The sequence below is a fragment of the Salvelinus fontinalis genome, chromosome 16 (assembly GCF_029448725.1).
Source record: "Salvelinus fontinalis isolate EN_2023a chromosome 16, ASM2944872v1, whole genome shotgun sequence".
Taxonomy (NCBI): Eukaryota; Metazoa; Chordata; class Actinopteri; order Salmoniformes; family Salmonidae; genus Salvelinus; species Salvelinus fontinalis.
The window spans coordinates 13709310-13728708 of record NC_074680.1 but is presented as its reverse complement, the minus strand read 5'-3'; the positions used below and the strand labels follow the sequence as shown (position 1 = coordinate 13728708).

The 19399-nt window shown below is 40.3% G+C and overlaps 2 protein-coding genes across 2 annotated transcripts in view; one reads left to right on the top strand and one right to left on the bottom strand.

Moving 5' to 3' along the window:
* Positions 1-4440: 4440 nt before the first annotated feature.
* LOC129812674 (C-C chemokine receptor type 6-like) lies at positions 4441-6585 on the bottom strand. Its single transcript, XM_055864436.1, has 3 exons — positions 6238-6585; positions 5691-6101; positions 4441-5573 (listed from the first exon to the last, which is right to left on the bottom strand). Exons 1-3 carry the CDS (start codon positions 6583-6585, stop codon positions 5199-5201), a joined length of 1134 nt encoding a protein of 377 aa, XP_055720411.1. The 3' UTR covers positions 4441-5198.
* Positions 6586-14428: 7843 nt separating this feature from the next.
* LOC129812670 (uncharacterized) overlaps positions 14429-19399 on the top strand; it is a 60873-nt gene continuing 55902 nt past the window's right edge. Inside the window, exon 1 of the mRNA XM_055864431.1 lies at positions 14429-14986. Coding sequence (XP_055720406.1) covers positions 14643-14986 — 344 coding nt within the window. The 5' untranslated portion in view covers positions 14429-14642. The remainder of the gene's footprint in view (positions 14987-19399) is intronic.

The window sequence follows — 19399 nt, the reverse complement described above, 5'->3', positions numbered from 1 at the left end:
ATGAAAAAACAAGATTATGCTCTAAAAATTGCCCTAAGATCCAAATTAGAGCATGACAGACGTAGGTTTACCATGTTGAGAAATAAGGTGATGAATGATATCAGACAGGCCAAGGCAAACTTTTTTATTAACATAATTGGTGAAGCAAAGGGAAATTCTAAATTGATCTGGGAGAATGTAAAAAAGTTAACAGGGAAAGACCACAGTAACACTGCAAAAAGACAAAAAATCGTGGTGAATAACAATCTATCACAGGATGCAGTCGAAATAGCAATAGCCTTCAATTCCTACTTTATTGACTCTGTCAGGGTACTGACACAGAACCCCTCCACTGGTTTCTTGGGCTCAGTGCTAGTAAATGACACTCAACCTGTCTTCATCATAAGGGAGGTTTCTGAGTCAAAGGTGAACAAGGTGATTAGCTCACTAAAGAACTCTAAAGCCAAATATGTGTTTGGGCTGGACTCTACCTTTCTTAAAACTACAAAGAGTCACTCATTGGCCCCATTACTAAGGTCACCAACACATCTATTGGTCTCGGGGTGTTTCCAAGGGTATGGAAGCCGGCCATAATAACGGCCATCTTTAAATCGGGCAACCCTGCTGACGTGAGTAACTACAGGCCCATTAGTACACTACCTTTGGTGTCAAAGGTTGTTGAAAAGTGTGTAGCAGAACAACTGATTGCCCACCTCAACAACAGCCCATTCACATTACACTCCATGCAGTTTGGCTTCAGAGCGAAACACTCCACAGAAACGGCCAACTGCTTTCTTCTGGAAAATGTGAAGTCCAAGATGGACAAAAGGGGCGTTGTTGGGGCTGTGTTTCTGGACCTAAGGAAAGCTTTTGATACTGTTAACCACGAGATTCTCATTTCAAAATTGTCCAAGTTCAACTTTTCCCCCGATGCCTTGAGATGGATGAAATCATACCTTGAAGGCAGAACTCAGTGTGTCAGAGTGAACAAGGAGCTGTCGCCCACTCTTAGCTATGATGTGGGCGTGCCCCAAGGGTCAATACTGGGGCCCCTCCTGTTCAGCCTGTACATTAATGATCTAGCCTCTGTCTGTACCGGGTCTGAAGTTCAAATGTATGCAGATGATACAGTGATATACAGTATGTGCATGCAAAGAGCAAACAACAAGCTGCACAAGAACTCACTACTGTAATGGTCCAGGTTACAAAGTGGCTCAGTGACTCGTGTTTGCATTTCAATGTGAAAAAACCTGTTTGCATGTTCTTCACAAAGAGGGCAACAGATGCTACTGAGCCAGATGTCTATGTGTCAGAGGAGAAGCTCCAGGTGGTATCTGATTTTAAGTACCTTGGCATCATACTTGGTTCCAACCTCTCTTTTAAAAAGCATGTGTAAAAGGTAATTCAGATAACCAAATTCAACCTAATTTCCGATTTATACCAAATTGTTTGACTACAGAGGTAGCACAACTGTACTTCAAATCTATGATACTCCCCCACTTATCATACTGCTTGACTAGCAGGGCCAAAGCTTGCTGTACAACATTAAAACCTATTCAGTCTGTCTACAAACAGGCTCTCAAAGTGCTTGATAGGAAGCCCAATAGCCATCATCACTGTTACATTCTCAGAAAGCATGAGCTCCTGAGTTGGGAAAATCTTGTGCAATACACCGACGCATGTCTTGTATTCAAGATCCTAAATGGCCTGGCTCCCCCTCCACTCAGTATTTTTGTTAAACAGAAAACCCAAATATATGGCAGCAGATCCACAAGGTCTGCCATGAGAGGTGACTGTATAGCACCTTTAGTAAATCCGCTTTCTCTGTGAGAGCTTCCCATGTCTGGAATACACTGCCATCAGACACACATAACTGCACCACATATCACACTTTCACAAAATGCTTGAAGACATGGCTAAAGTTCCATCAGATTTGTGAACATAATCCTTAGCTGTGTATTGCCGCTTTCCATGTTGTCTGTTGTCTGTAGCTTGTGAGGTGTGGAAACACATTGTTGCTTTTATGAATTTTGTCTTACTGCTTTTTGTTCTATGTTGCTCTGTCTGTATGCTACGTCGTGCTTGTCCTATGTTGCTCTGTCTGTATGCTATGTCTTGCTTGTCCTATGTTGCTCTGCGTGTGCTCACTGCTCAATGGTTGTTTATATTGTAATTGTTTTTAATAACCTGCCCAGGGACTGCGGTTGAAAATTAGCCGGCTGGCTAAAACCGGCACTTTTACTGAAACGTTGATTAAAGTGTACTGTCCCTGTAAAAATAAAATAAATTCAACTCAACTCAAATACAGTATACTGTATTCCAAGGCTTCAGGGGAGAGTGGGGTAAGTTGAAGCATTTTTTAAAATTCAGCATCACTCCGTCAAGGGAAATATAGTATTATTTCTAACAAAGATATCTACATATACTTCAGGATGTTGTGTATCCCTGGAAATAACCTGAATTGATGTAACCATTACAGTTATGAAAACATAGCTTATCCCAAAAAAGTGTTCTCTTGATACAACTTATAGGGTAAATTGAGCCGCGGGACAGAGTGTGCAAAGCTTTGAAGATTCTCAAATATAAAATATATGTTGGTTTAACACTTTTTTGGTTACTACATGATTCCATATGTGCTATTTCATAATTGTGATGTTTTCACTTTTATAATACAATGTAGAAAATAGTACAATTAAAGAAAAACCCTTGAATGAGTGTCGTGGCTGAATCAGAATTAGTTAGGTAACATAGATAAATAAGATGTTTTATTTTATTCTTGTCATTAGAATGTCTTCTTTTGGACTATACTGTTGGCAGTTGCAGTTATCCCTTCTCAGCTAGGGCTTGGTCAGTTGGGGCCCAGAGAGGGGAGAGGTCAGGCTTGTCTTCATATGTCAATGTATATGTTAAACCATGTGATGCTATGAAGAATATCAGAAGGGGAGGAGGACAGAATGGAGGCTTGTCTTCTTATGGGAATGTGTCTGTAACTATTGTATGTCCCCTCTGAGGTTGCCCTTATCTTGACCTAGTATGTGACCTAAGAGGCTCACTGTCTTTTCTGATCTTGTCCAGGAGGGGGTGTTTTTGAGATGGGAGTATCTAGAATTGACAATTGATATATGCCGTTGGATGAGGTAATGTTTTGGTCCTAAGTGGTACCGAGCACGAGATTAGAACCTCGGTTAAGGAGACCAAACTGAACGATAATTTATAGCTAATGCTATAAATTATGGGAAACTCCTCTTGCAAGTAAAAGGTTCTTTGTGAACTGTTCCTGAGATCTGTGTTTCGTCATGTGAGTTGAGATGGGTGTGTCTTGGCTATAAATGATACTAAGAATTGTATGGTAGGGACTCTCAGAGAATTCATTTATAGACACTGAATTGATCTGAGAGTCAAAAAGGGCTATGGTGAAGCTCATATATAATTAAAGATGGACTTTATAATATAACTCTGACTTGTGTGTGGTTGGCTCTCTTATCATTGAGTAATACAGGAAATTACCACGACATGAGTAGTTGTGTCCAAACTTTTGACTGGTACTGTATATATATATTTTTTTAAATACAAATTACACATACAAACGACAACATCAGACAAGCATCAACTACATCACACCTGCTCAGACCCACATGCTCACACCGCCATCTCCAGCTCCTGCATCACTCTCCACCATATTGCCTCAAACTGCACCATTTTGTATCTCTCCGTAGCCCACACACTTTCATTTGGAAAGCTCCCCTTTGCCACCAAATTACTTTTACTGAAAGACTGGTTTATGCAAAACATCCCATGGAACTAGTGAATTCTTATTTGTATTTTAGAGTTATTTTTAAGAGAGATGAGATCTGTTCTAGACAAATACATTTACTTTAAAGACACAGAGCGTCATTGTATTCTATTAGATTGCATCCAGTTAAGTTTTAATCTATTGTTTTTATGTTTTAGTAATTCTTGGCTATATTTTGACAAAAAGCAGTATCATGCTGTGAAACAAATTGGCATTGATAAGTGTCGTGGTAATTTCCTGTATTACTAAATGAGGAGAGTTTACAAACTACACACCAATCAGAGTTATACTAAGCGATTAATTTTATTGCTTTTCTGACTTTCGTGACCATGCTAATTTGGGGCTAGCTGTTCTAGCATTGATTGATACACTCACAAAAGCTTGGATTTCTTTCGCTGTAAAGCATATTTTCAAAATTAAACTTCATCTTTAATTATATGAGCTTCACCATAGCCCTTTGACTCTCAGATCAATTCAGTGTCTATAAATTAATTCTGAGTGCTTACAAAAGAATACTAGTATCTTTTATAGCCAAGATACACCCCTCTCAACTCACATGACGAACCACAGATCTCAGGAACTTCACAAAGGGCCTTTTACTTGAGAGAGGAGTATCCCATAGCCAGATAGCATTAGCTATAAATTATCGTTCAATTTGGTCTCTAAGACGAGGTTCTAATCTCGTTCTTGGTACTTCATTGTACGAAAACATTACCTCATCCAATGGCATATATCAATTGTGAACTTTAGATACGCCCATCTCAAATTACACCCCACTCCTGGACAAGCTCACTGAGGGGAGTGAGCCTCTAGGTCATATACTATGAAAGATAAGTGCAACATCAACCATACAATGGTTCCAGACACTGCCATACTCCTTTTCCAATTGGGGGGCAATGGGAAAAGGAGGGAGTGACTGGAGTACAGACATTGTGGAGCCAAGGGATAATTGGTTCCCCCTTAATCATCTTTTCACATGGTTTAACAGATACATTCACATATGAAGACAATGTTCCATTCTGACCTCTTCCTTTCTGATATTCTGGATATTACCAGACATGTAAAAGACAAGCCTGACCTCTCCCCTCTCTGGGCCCCAAGTGACTGAGCCCTAGCCGAGAAGGGAAAAGTGCAACTGTCAACAGTATAGTCCAAAGGGAGACATTCTAATGACAAGTATCTCACATAAGCATATTATGTATATAAAACATCTTATTTATCAATGTTACCCAACGAATTCTGATTCATCCCCAACATAAGCAAAGAGAAATATTGGACATTAGAGCAATTTCAATACTTTATGATCAGCATCCATATTACAAATACCATGTACTGCAGCTACAGCATCAAACAAATGCTCATATTGAATATAACAGTCACTACTGGACTTCCTGTAGTTGGAGGCAATCTCAACCTACTCCCATCTTCACATGGTGAACGAGGAGCCATTCTCGTTGTTGGATCCGTCAGTGGACTTGCGAGCTGGGATATAGAGGTCAGAGGTCATGCGTGAGGAGCGACCCGAGGGGTAGATGTACTTCCTGCCCAGGCACCACAGATCCGCCAGGATCTTCCTGAAGTGGTTCCTGAACTTGACCCCGATGAAGGCGTACAGGATGGGGTTGAGGCAGCAGTGGAGGTAGGCCACGCTCCTGGTGGTGGTGAGGGTGGTGAGGATGACGTTCTCCCCCTCACACCCCCTCTCGTGGAACAGAGACACTGTGTGGTAGAGCAGGGCCATGTTGTAGGGCAAGTGGCACACGATGAAGACCACGACCACAGCTAGGATCACACGCATTGCCTTAAGTGAGAGAAGAAACAACAAGATAAACTTAATTGACCCTATAAGAAACATTGACTGTATTCTTATAATGAAACATTCTAATTCTATGACTGGAACTTTGGTGGATACTAGAACCTTGTGCCTCTGGGTGCTGTGGGCCCTCAGGAGGGTCCAGATGATGCTGGCATAACAGAGGACCATGACCAGGATGGGCAGGAAGAACCCCATGGTCATCTGCAGACTGGGTACCAGCACCTTTATCAGCCGGGCGGTCTTGTTACTTTCAAACTGCACCTGGCACACGGCTATAGTCTCCCCCAACCTGTTGGTCTCCTCAACCCGCTTGTTGTAGATGACTGTGGGGATAGACAGGGCTATGGCCAGAGCCCAGATGGCTGTGCAGATGAGGCGGCTGTAGATCAGGGTCCGGGAGCGGAGGCCGAAGGAGCGCCTGGCCTGGACGATGGAGATGTATCGGTCTCCACTGATGCAGGCCAGCAGGAGCATGCCACTGTACAGGTTGATGCTGTAGGCTCCTCGTAGGGCCTTAGAGAATGAAGAACATATTCTTATAATTCCATGCAATGTGGACATCTGCCTCTGACTTCACTGTAACATGAACGACATTGAAACTTCAGGAGCTATATTAGGAACTGCATCAGGAACTGCACCAAGCCTGTACCTTGCAGACCACTGAGCCCATGCTCCAGTCATGCTGCTCATTGTAGATGATGAGTGGCAGGGTCACGATGAACAGCAGATCTGCTACAGCCACGTTCAGAAGGTACACATCCGTCATGGTCTTGGCTTTCTTGTAGAAGGCATATGTGACAATCACCAACGCATTGCCACAGAGACCGAATGCACAGATGAAGGAATGGACGTAGGTCTGTATGACTATCTCCATATCACGGTTGATATTCAGGTTACAGATATATTCTATTTCGCTTTCATCAGGATAACCTTCAGTGTAGTCTTTTGTGTAATAATAATCATATTCATCTGTTTGCGTCTCATTATGCACCTCCATGTTAATCACCTGTGGAGAAAAAATATATTTCTGTAGAACATAGTAGGCCTTCTATCATGATTTAGTTATTGAATGTCATGATGTACAATCAAGTCCATGACAAAAAAGAGAAAATATAAACATCACAGTAACTGTGAACTATTGTCTGTAGCTTCAATGTGACATGTCCTATTTTACACATACAGCAGTGAAAGTGTTCAACTGCGTAGCGCAAACCCTATTTACTGAGAAACCAACATGTCTGAGAGTTTGAGAACATCCGTTGGTTGTGAATGACCTCATTTTCTGTTGTGACCGAGAGTACATCAAGGCACGTGTAGGTGTTTAACAACTGTATTTGTCTTATCTAAAGCACTGATCAGATCCTTATCAGACCCAAGGCTAGAGAAACTGAGACACATTGTACACAGCATCTCAGATCTGTTCCCACATCAACACCAATGTGACTAAAACAGGTCAACATGATGCCAGTGAAGCCTGCTTGTTGCATACAGATGAGACAAGCACATTGAGAATCAGCTCCCACACGGTATTATCATGACTGTCATGACTTTTGTTTGATAAGAATGATAAACATGACCAAAAAGACAAATTGTGTAAAGCATTGTAAACTATACTATATTACGCACGTACTGTAGCTATTTATAAGGGATAATAGTCAAATAGCTGTAGAGATGTACAGTGACATACTGTATGAGGAACAATCTGACTGCCGTGTGATATTGTCATGCTACCACTCACATGTTACACACGTGCTATGTTAAAAGACACTTCCCTGTCTTTCACTCAATACATGTTCCTGTTTCATGCTTAGCTTCCCAACCACACTCTGTATCTCACTGACCGCCATTTAAATGAAATGAATTGCAATATTCTCTGTGCTCAGTGTCACAATAGTGCTGGTCCACAGTGTGAAGACATTCATCTCTCAATCATCTAAGATCGGTTTACGAATGAATGTGCTCAAAGTGCTCAAGGATTTGCTCGTGCCTTGGAAGGTAATGTGATTAATTGCAGATCCTCTTCAAATAATAAAAATAATACATGGGACTTATACAGTATAGAGCTTTTCAAGGACCCAAAATTGCTCTACAACCATAGAAACAAAACAATAATCTGAGCTCTAAACGAGAGGTGGGACCAAGTCACTATTATTCGAGTCACTATTATTCGGGTCCAACTCCGAAGTAGAACAGGTCAAGTCCAAGTCGTGCAAGTTTTTTCAAGTCCAGTCTCAATTTAAAAAATACATATTTGTGCAATTATTTGTTCAACTACAAATCTTTGTCTATTTATTGAGGCTACCAGACAGCCCTTTTCATTATTTTGTCCTCAACACCTTTGGATTATGTAATTGTAAAATATAGACCTTGTAGCTGTGGTAAGGGCCTGTAATCAGCAGAAGGCAGGGCAGGTTGAAGTGCTGAGTGTAGATTTATTTCCAGGTCTTGGTGATCCAATGGTGAAAGTGTAATTTATCCAAAATATTTAAGTAGATTTACCAAATATTCACGGATATACACGGGCAATAGCCCAAAATAAATAACCTCTGTGTCATATATGTATATACATACATACACATACACACTTCTTTTAGAATACACCTTTATTATTCCCCAAACCCTACCACCCCTCCCCCAATTGGAGTAAACTAGTAAACATTCTACCTTCAGTTCATACATACTTTACACATTTTACAGACACAATCTGTTACAATAGTTATATTTTGTTTGTTTTTAGTCCTTCCTCTCTTTCTGATGTCCATCCAGTTTGATTTCTATTTGTAACTGTGCTATTTCACAACATTTCTGAACCTATATACATTTTACAGACCCCGTATGTTTTACATTGGTTACCTTGTTATTCGTCTCACCCTTCAGCTCCATTCAACCCCTCCCATCTATCTCTTAACACCATACTTATTGGATTTCTATTTGCCATATATTTTTCAACTGTGCTGTGATGCTTCACAAAAGTACTGAACCTTTTTATTCTCATAGCTTCTACAGATTGTAAATTAAAGATACATTTTTTTGCTAAAGTAATTATTATATTATTGATCGATTGACTATGACTTTTCAAATCACCTAGTATTGCTATCTGTAGCGTTAGTTCTAGGTAAATGTTGCAATTCTTCAGGCATTCCTGGACCTGTGACCAAAAAACAAGCTACATATGGACAGTACCAAAATAAATGATCTAAGGACTCTGCCTCCTCACAGCAAAATCTGCAGAGCTGGGAAGATTGTATCCCCCATATATATATCATTCTATTGGTTGCAAGAATTTTGTATAATAATTTTAATGAAAACATTTTGAATCCAGCAGTTACTGTGTGTGGCGGTCAGGATAGAGAGGTTCAGTGTGGTTGGTTGTTTTTTCTTCTGGGAGGTGGAAACCTCACAGTGTCACAGCTACTAGCTTCTGCACAGATTATCTGATCTCTGTTTATCTGATCTCATCTCCTGCACATCTACATCCCACCTGTGTTCAACGATACATAGGCTTTTATGTAATGCCTACACACACCCACTGACATCTTCATATTCAAATCAAACGTTCAATTGGTAGTTTGAGCATTTTCAGTTCCACATGAAAATGAATTGACATACATGAACCCTTAGGACCAACATTCTAGGCATAAGGTCTGAAAGGATATGATGGGAATAGGCACTATGACAATAGCTCCACCTTGCCCTCTGACAGGTTCAATAGAGTTTTTACCACATTGCTTGTACTTATAGTATTAACCTCTTAGATGTTATGTTGTCTATTTGGGAGACTTTGAGTGGTTCTGGACCGGTTCAGACTTATATTTCAGACGTTTTTCGTGTCAATTCATAAACCATGGTAATGCTGCAATTAGTTGGTTGCAATTTTGCAGACATTTCGATATGTCTGTGTTAGTTGCGTGTGCAACATAACTCCACCAGTCCTATTTATGATATCATTTACAGAAATTATAAAAAATGTAAATATTTTTACGAAAAAAAATGTTTTATCAATGAGTATATTTCAGTTTAACCACAATATTTGTTGTTTCATTTGTTATGTCTTTTCAGGTGTATTAAACTGAAATTGCAACCATCTTTCTAAGGCTTGTTTAAAAAATAACGATATTTTGGAGATGATTTCGTTTTCAAATAATGGAAAGTGAGCAGTTGTAATCTGAATAAAAGGAAAAAGGCCATTCTTGAACATGGGTTGAGACATTCTTACTAATTTACTAGAGAACCATTCCGGATACAAGTATAAATTTTGTATGACTGATGCCTTTACTGAGAGGTCTAATGCTTTAATATTTAATATTTTCTGCCATCTGAATTCATATTCGTTATATAACTAGGCCCTTTAAATTTTGTCTGGCTTGCCATTCCAAATAAAATTGAATATTTTTTGTTCATATAATTTAAAAAGCAGGTCACTAGGTGTGGGCAAAATCATAAGCAAATAGGTTAACTGTGATATGACTAAAAAGTTAATCAGGGTGATTTTTCCACAGACAGGTATTTTCCTTTCCATGGTAGCAAGATCTTATCTATTTTTGCTAACTTTCTATTCAAATGTATTGGAGTGAGATCATTTCTTTCTTCTAGGATATGTATGTAAATCTTTTGTCTTGATGGTTCACCACCCTCTGGCACACATACACAATCCATGTCTCAATTGTCTGCCTCAAAGCTTAAAAATCCTTCTTTAACCAGACTGAAGGGGGTCATACAGTAGCTTTCACCTGGATTCCCCTGGTCAGCCTATGTAATGGGAAGTCAGCTAACGTTAGCCACCAAGCTAGAATTCATAACATATTATACGTTTTGCAAATTTGTGAACATATAATATGAATCGTAATTTGTAACATATCATACAAAATGGTATGTAAGTCCACAAATTAATACATACCATACAAAACACAACATATAATGCTAAATGGTGTGTCCCGGATTTAGGTACAGAATAATATGAAATGCTCTGAGACCAGGTTGCAGGCTCAGGGAAGGGAAAGCCTATGGTGTGTCAGTGTATGCGTGAGCGAGCAGGTGTTGTGCATGTGTGTGTGAGAAATAACACTATTTGGTTCATCAAAGATTTTACAAGCCTCATTCATTACTAGACATTATTTCAGATGTAACTAAGAACTAGTTTATTTCAAATACACTTCATAAGTTATCAGTACATACCTGTAGACAAGCCCTTGTTGATGAAAAATGTTCTGGTCAGGTTAAGCCCAAAATAAAGCCTTCTAAATCAAATCAGGCCAAGCCTGATCAATCTTGTAAGCTAGGATGCCCAGATATATTAACTTGATTTGAGAGTACTCTTGTTAGGCTATAGTCTCGGATATCCCAGACATTGGAGCAACTTAAGCTAGCATTGGTATATTGCCTGATGCAACGGTCTGTCTACAGAGACTAGTTTGGCTACCTTATGATCTCTGCAGACAGAAGTTACTGTGTGTGGCGGTCAGGATAGAGAGGTTCAGTGTGGTTGGTTGTTTTTTCTCCTGGGAGGTGGAAACCTCACAGTGTCACAGCTACTAGCTTCTGCACAGATTATCTGATCTCTCTTTTTTGATCTCATCTCCTGCACATCTACATCCCACCTGTGTTCAACGATACATAGGCTTTTATGTAATGCCTACACACCCACTGACATCTTCATATTCAAATCAAACGTTCAATTGGTAGTTTGAGCATTTTCAGTTCCACATGAAAATGAATTGACATTTGAATTGACATACATGAACCCTTAGGACCAACATTCTAGGCATAAGGTCTGAAAGGATATGATGGGAATAGGCACTATGACAATAGCTCCACCTTGCCCTCTGACAGGTTCAATAGAGTTTTTACCACATTGCTTGTACTTATAGTATTAGCCTCTTAGATGTTATGTTGTCTATTTGGGAGACTTTGAGTGGTTCTGGACCGGTTCAGACTTATATTTCGGTGTACAATGCACTCTGTGAACTTCACAGGGTCCAGTGCCTTATAGCAGTGGTTCTCAAACCTCTTCTCAGGGAACCCCTAGATGTTTCACAATTGTGTTGTAGCCCTGAAGTAGCTTACCTGATTCACATAGTCAAGGGCTTGACAAATTGAATTGTGTGCTATCTGTGGAATAAATCAAATACATGAAACATCTGGGGGTCGTTGAGGAAAGGTTTGATAACCACCGCCTTATAGTGCCAGAAGGACTCATCTGTCTGCACTCCGCTACCAGTCTGTCTGCAGAGCAGACTTGAAGTGTCAGGTTTCACAGCCATAGGGAGTGATGTGTCCAGTGGCAACCTGTATTTCAGGGCAGGTGGGGCGGAGCCCCACTTGTTTTGAGCCCCACATTTTTAGGAATAAATATTTTTGGGGGGGGGGGCTTAGCTGTTTTGCATGTTATTTTGGCATTAATACGTGTCACATATCAGTTTGCAAACAAACAAATATATATATCATTGAGTTAATAAAGCCGCATACAAACATGGTCTCTTTTTTGTTTTCTTGAGTAAAGCAGCTCCAAAATGCAGGTGTTTCAGCCTAGCTCAGTGCTTTCTGTGGTGGGGCGAGCCAGCAAAAAATAGGAGCATTGCGCCGTGATTGGCTCAATGTTCTGTCACTCATGGGAACACTACGTCGTCACCAAGTTTACATCCTCAGTAAAGGTAGACATCCAAAATTTCAGCCCTTTGGGTCCTGCCATAGAGTAATATCACAAGTGCCCTTCCAAGAAGGCTCAAGGTCATTGACCACAGATAAAATGACATAAAATCACGTTATATGTACAGTAGCTTTTGATTGGACTGATCATGTCAACATCTTACTTTCAAAGTCTTAGCTAGCAGTCATTATCATGAATCAAGTCGACAATCTCCTGCCAAATCATTTTTAATCCTTGTCATATGAAGAGAAATAATGAAGAGGGATTATAGATAAAACGTATCGGTGCTCATCGGCCTTTGGACATAAAGATTACACAACAAGTTGGAAATCGCAAATTCAACAATGAGTCATTTGGAAGGAATCAGTGGCTAACTGCAAGCATTGCAAAGCAACCCGTAGCCTGCTATTCAATGGAGTGGCTGTGTGTTTTTTTCTTCGGAGTTCCCACCATAAATCCAGGGAATGCCAGACTTTGATGATAAAGTTTGATGACAAAATTTGCCCACAAAGGACTGCCGCGCCACCTTCATGTTTAAGTGAGCACATCACAAGCCAAGGTGAGTCCAAAAATGTCTTGTATGCTGCTGCATAAATTATGTAATATGCAAGGGAGATATGTATACTGTAGCTAAGAAAGTAATACTAAGTGTATGCTGTGTAGTAAGCTGTTTGTAGCACATGTACCTCACCCTAATAATTTGGTCTATTTTCACCTCCTAATTTCACCTAACGTTACTGTTCTGACTCGGTGGTGCTGCACATGTACTGTAGTCTATAACCTGTTTTTGAGAAATGTCATCATCTAATATTGTAAGAGGTTTTATTGCCTGCTTATATGCCCCCTTTATTTATCCTACGGTTCTGACTTGGTGTACAGGGAAAAAACTGTTAGAGCAGCCCATGTTCTGCATTCTGTCGCTGTACATTTCAAAAGTGCTGAATACATAGTTATATTGACTACGTCCGTCTTACTGTAGATCGCTCATTAATGTCTTAATCTAAATTACGGAATGCCTCTTATCCCCTCATCGTTCCCTTATGCCATAGTTTGTACATCTCAATTGTCAGTAGAAACCACATTTGTTTATGCAAGTCAGCCATGTCAGCTTTGTTTTAAAAAAAGGCAGTAAATGAGGCTGAATTAACTGTTTTGCTGCCAGACAAGGCTTTGCTGATAGCCAGGTGTAGCAGTGGTAAGGATTCACTCCATGGTGCTGGAAGGAAAGCTCTGCTGTTGGGGACAGTTTTATGTAGGCCCTAACAGTTTGTGGGCACCGCTTGTCGCCGTTATTGTGCAATTAATGTTTTGTTTAGTGTTGTGTTGTGTAGTGTCTTTTCTGGCATGCATCTAAAATAAATGTGGGGACTTGGCCCCACAAAGATTTACATGCTAAAATCGCCACTGGATGTGTCACATTTTCTGGCCTATCCAGACAAATAATTGATTTCCTCCACTGAGCGACAGAGCCGAGGCAGAGAGATGGCATTTTAAATCATCCCCTAAAGTGAATAGGGTTGGGGGCTAGAGGTCGATTTGGATTGTTTCATGCCATTGTAGTTCGTGTGGAGGAGAAATTGGTCCTCTGGTTCTTCCAGATCTCAATTGTATTCTGCCATGTGAATAAATGTCAATTTGATCTTGAACATCCCAAATATGGCCAGCAGGGAGGGCCAACATGCATAAAATGCAACTATTGCGACAGGTTTTGCCCAGTGATTTGCCTTTTATGCCACAAAATGCCCACTTGACACAGTTATGATGGATATAGCATAGCCTACATTTTTATGTGAGACACAAAGTATACCATTTTCTTTTTGTCCAAATAAAACACCCTTTATAACTGAAATATTTTGATATTGTATTGGCATAGGCCTACAAGTAAAGGACAAAAAAAAGTTTGCCTACTATTTGCAGTATTGAGTGCCAGCGTCAGCCAGATATGTGGATACAGCTCTGCTTGAGCAATGTGTGATTCATGTATGAAAATGAATCATCATAATTAGTTTTGGTTTTGTATACAATGACGTATATATACATCATTGGTTGTCACTGTGACAAATATGAGCACCCTTTACCTGTAGCTGCGGATGGCTCTGAAAGTGAACAAAAGAAAGGCTATCTGTGTGCTGGAACCCTTTTAGAAACCGGAAGACGACACTCCGCAGTAAAGGAGTTATGAGATTTAGGAGTTCCACTGGTACAGACTTTTATCACTTGCGCTCCCTGCGCATTGCAAATGCGCTCTTGGCCACTTGGCATGCGTTTTTTTTTATCTTGCTATAGCTTGCAAATAGTCTGCGTGGATCGGTTCAATCAACTTTTTGTGTTTCTTATTTCGATTTCTGTATAATATTTTCAATTCAATGTATTATCGACTTCATTGAAAAGCATAATTTCGGGCAACCATGAGTAAATCTGGAACATTTAAAATAAAGAATTTGTTTCATAAAACAAAGTCACTTGATAAAGTAAACAAGGACGGTGGAAATAATACATTTAAAGATGCAACTTCATATGTAGATGGAGAGCCTGCAAGCCCTTTACCGTCGAGTCGCGGACTTGTCAGCCCAAAAGATGGGACGTTTCCCGGTGATATTCTACCTACAATCCCACCGAACGAGGAGAAAAAGAAGAAGAAACGGTTCCTGTCCATTAAGCTCAAGAAGAAACGCTCCAAGGACTCGGGGAGCATCGACGACCCATTGTTCTGTACCGGTGCCGACGAGCTCGACAGCTTCAGCAGTAACATGTAAATTATAATCTTTGTGAAAATTTGTGTGGACTGGGGTAGGCCTATTATCACCTTGATTTGTTGAACAGGCTACACTATTTATGTAGGTAGCCTAGCTCTTGCACTTAAAGGTAAGACATAAAGTAGATAGGCCTACCTATCCTAATTTGCCCCAGTGTTTCATGCCATTATGACAGAATGGATGGCATATCTTACCCTGTAGTAGTGTTACCTGCATTGATACCTGTCAGTGCCAGCTTGGTGCTCAAATGTAGACCACAATTTAGGCTATGATACAGGTAGGCCTACCTCAGGCAGAGTTATACTTCTGACAACAAATCAAATTGACTGATTTTAACAGTATGATTATTTGCCTTAAAGCTCACCTCCATATTCAATAATAGGGGATTTTATTGAAAAACAGGCTATTTGCAATAATAGATGTGATTAAGAATATATTTAATCAATAAGGCCTGAGATGGTGTAGTATATGGCCAATATACCAAGGCTACGGGCTGTTCTTAAGCACGACGCAACGTAGAGTGCCTGGATACAGCCCATAGCCGTGGTATAATGGCCATATTCCACAAACCCCTGAGGTGCCGTATTGCTATTATAAACTGGTTAACAACGTAATTAAAAATAAATGTTTTGTCATACCTTTGGTATTCGGTCTTGAACCACCCAGTTTATAATATGTTTAAAATCCCTGTATAATTGTCACAGATCTTCTATTGACTGACTGTCTTGTATGGGGAGCAATTATTATAAGAGCTGGCTATTTTAATGTATAAATGCATCATAATCTGCAGTGTTACAACAGCTAGTGTGTGTGTGTGTGTGTGTGTGTGTGTGTGTGTGTGTGTGTGTGTGTGTGTGTGTGTGTGTGTGTGTGTGTGTGTGTGTGTGTGTTAGCAATGTTGTTGGGATTGGCTACTGGATTTCAACAGAAATGGGCCTATCCGATATGATGGGCTGGATAAAGCGTGAATTCTTGCCAACTGCTTAATTTTCACGCAAAACAATGAGTCATAAGGAGTTGGCAAGATAGCACAAGCATATCTGTGATCAGGCCAGGTAATATGCAGTTAGGGTGTAATTCTCCACCTGCACTCTCCCATTTGTACTCTCATAGAGATAAAGTGAGCTCCTCAAATACTTACTGTATGTACATATTATAGTATAATACATTACAGTCCCAGTTAATCCTGTATTTCAGTCGGGCCTACAATACATAACAACTCTATGATATTCCAGGTAACACTATAGCTAATACTGTAACAAATCACCACTAGACCAGGCATATGTTTCTCAAGTTAAACTCATTCCTCCAATTATGGTCCCACATGTGTTACTGCACTGGAGGTGTTTGTCGACTGAATGCGTTTTGATGTATTCATGTCGTTCTATACGCAGAGCAGAGTGTATCTTTTCCCTTGTGGCAGTTTGCATAGGTAAACCAGTGAGGTGTCGAGTTCCTGCTCGTCTAGTCTGGTCTTGCTCAGGTTTTGGTCACTGTTGAAGGGAGACAAGTTTGATCTGAAGTTTGGGTCGTGACCGACATCCTTCCATCTGTGAGACATAATGGGGAATATAACAGCAAGCAGCAGCAGTATAACGACGGGGAAGACAATAACAAGGTGTGAGAAGGGTAACGGGGTAAATTAGGTGAACATTTAAATGGGAACCTTATGTTAATCCAGGGTTATCCAACCATCTTCCTGGAGAGCTACCCTCCTGTAGGTTTTTGCTCCAACCCTGGTTGTAGTTATCCTGATTCAGTTTATCCTCCAGCTAATTAGAATCAGTTAGATTCGCTCCATCCTGCTAGATTAGGGTTGGAGTGAAAAACCTAGAAGAGAGTAGCTCTCAAGGAACAGGGTTGGATTGCCCTGTGTTAAACTGTGTTTTATTGTTTGTTTGCTCTTAAATGGTTTGAGTGGATTTAAGTGTCCAGTCTGTCATTTTAACAGCCTGGATGGGGTTGAGGAAATGTGTCTCAACGTATTTTGAAGCTATACATGGTTTATCACATGACATAAACAGCCATGACATCTGCTAATTGTTCATGGCGGTTATTTCATGATTATGTCATCCTTATGGCGGCGATAATGTTTTCAGGTAAAGTGTTACCGACACAACGTGGAGTGCCTGGACACAACCTTTAGCCGTGGTATATCGGCCATATATTACAAACCCCAGAGGAGCCTTATTGCTATTATTAACTGGTTACCAACGTAATTAGAGCAGTAAAAGTAAATGTTTTGACATGTCTGTGGTATACAGTCTGATATACCACAGCTTTCATGGAATCAGCATTCAGGGCTCGAACCACCCAGTTTATAATATTCAAAAATCAATGGGTACCGTATATCATTGAAATGACCATTGAACACTAACAGCAGATAGTCACTGTCACACTTGCATCTATGCAACCTGGATGTCTGTGTTACTATGTGGTGTAAATACTATTACTTTCAAGGAGCTATAGACTCTCCTCATGGCTAAATTCAAGTGTACTGCACATGTTTTCCATTATAAACCAAATTCCATAACACACCCCAACAACTCTCCCTACTAGATGATGACAGTCAACCATAACCTAACTGGGTTCCACTGTCAGACAGATACATTATAAATCCTTATGGTGGGACTCTCACGAATATTGTGCTATCCAGTGTAATTGGCCTGGCAAGTACGCATGCGTTAATTCAGATAAAGTGTTGTGTCCTTCTACACATGTTATGTTTTAGCATTGAACTTTGACTACTGACTAATCCGGTGTGATGATGATGATGTAGTGTGGGTCATATACCTGGCTGAGGAGGTGGCCTGGCCAGCCTTACATCATATTTGAATAGTGGATCAGAAACCTGTTGCACCCGTAGGCCCATGCAGTGCGATCATATCAACCCGAGCTCAGTGATGTGTGATCCCTGCAGGCCAGACGGGGAGGAATATGACTCACGCACAAACGCACGCATGCACACACTCGTTCAGCAAATTAAATTTGAGACGGAAGACGTTTTCAGAGTCCCTGTAAATGTACGCTAACAGATCCTATCTGTTCTTGAGGTTAGAGGAGAGCTGCTGTAACTTTTTATTGCAATACCGCAGTGACCACCAGTTTGTGACTGTCATCACAGACTCATCACAGACTGTCAGGTAGACTTACCTTCTGTTCTGTGTTTGTTTGTTCATCGTCGGTCAAAGAAACACAGACCATTCAGTTTACGTACAGTAACATAGCTCTGTTCAGATATGTTTTCAGAGATATGTTTTAAATTCTTAAACCTTCTACCGTACTCTGTCAACAACACCCTTATACAAACAAACCTATTTATAGCACCCTAGTACTGTTCTGTATTCTCAATCATCAGGTATAAGTGTCACACTCGTTTTTCTCCACTATGAATTGCAAGGCTTTAGGCTCAAAACAGTTGTCAATGCAACGTTTCAAATGGTCCTCAGCTGAAATTCTATACATAGCAGTTAAAGGAACGGGATATGTAATGATTTTGGATTGTAGCACAGTTGCCAGACCGAAAGCCAGAAAGGTGTAGCTCGTGGCTCCAGCATGCTTGAATCTATGGTTTTGGATTACCAAAGACATGTCACATACTATACCAGTGCACTGTGCCACAGGTCCTCATGCATCCATCCAAATTTTAGCATCATTAACTTGATAATCCATGTCCTTCAGTGGTTCCACTATCATTTCTTCAACAAAACAAGCACCCTTTCATTTTTCTGCCCAGCCATACTGGAATTATAAGACCGAACACCAATCCAAAACAGAGTGCCACACACTCATAATGTTGAATAGTGGGAAGGGATGTATCTGTTGTAGATATGACCCATATAGTCAGTTTGCACAGTTTGACCAAACATTCACAGCCTTACAGCTTGGATAAATGATCTGCTTATCATACTATGGAACTGGTGGATTGCTTTCAGTAATGTACTGTAAATGGTGTTTTGTGACAGAAAGGGGACACTCTGATTGTGGTGCAGTTGCTCTCGTTCTGTGCTTTGTGAGTTTTGAGTTACGGCATCTTGTTTTATGTTCCTGTCTTTTATATTTCCAAGCCTGCGGCTAATTGGAATTGGACAAGTACTGCACTGTGTATCCAGTTGAAGTTTTGGACAGACGTAACATAATAGCAGACCATGAATTAAAGTAGTTTCATTTATTTTATGTAGGCCTTCTCCCCCAGCATGCTTGCTTCACTGACACAATGACATTGTATCAAAACTTCTGGTTATGATCAATGTTCCCTCAAGTTTTTTGGCACTGAGCACAAACTTGAACGTTGTGAAAATTCTGTGCAACTTCCAGCTTGCGTTTACTGTGAACACTTTTTTGTACCCACAGTTACAGTTTCAGACAGTGGTCAAGTAGACTACTATTGTCACAGTTGCGTGTATAAG

Coding starts and splice junctions, on each gene's coding strand:
- LOC129812674 (XM_055864436.1), bottom strand. CDS start 6,585: ATGGAGGTGCATAATGAGACGCAAACAGATGAATATGATTATTATTAC. Junction 6,102..6,237: donor TGGGCTCAGTGGTCTGCAAG/GTACAGGCTTGG, acceptor TCATTCTCTAAG/GCCCTACGAGGAGCCTACAG. Junction 5,574..5,690: donor ACAGCACCCAGAGGCACAAG/GTTCTAGTATCC, acceptor CTCTCACTTAAG/GCAATGCGTGTGATCCTAGC.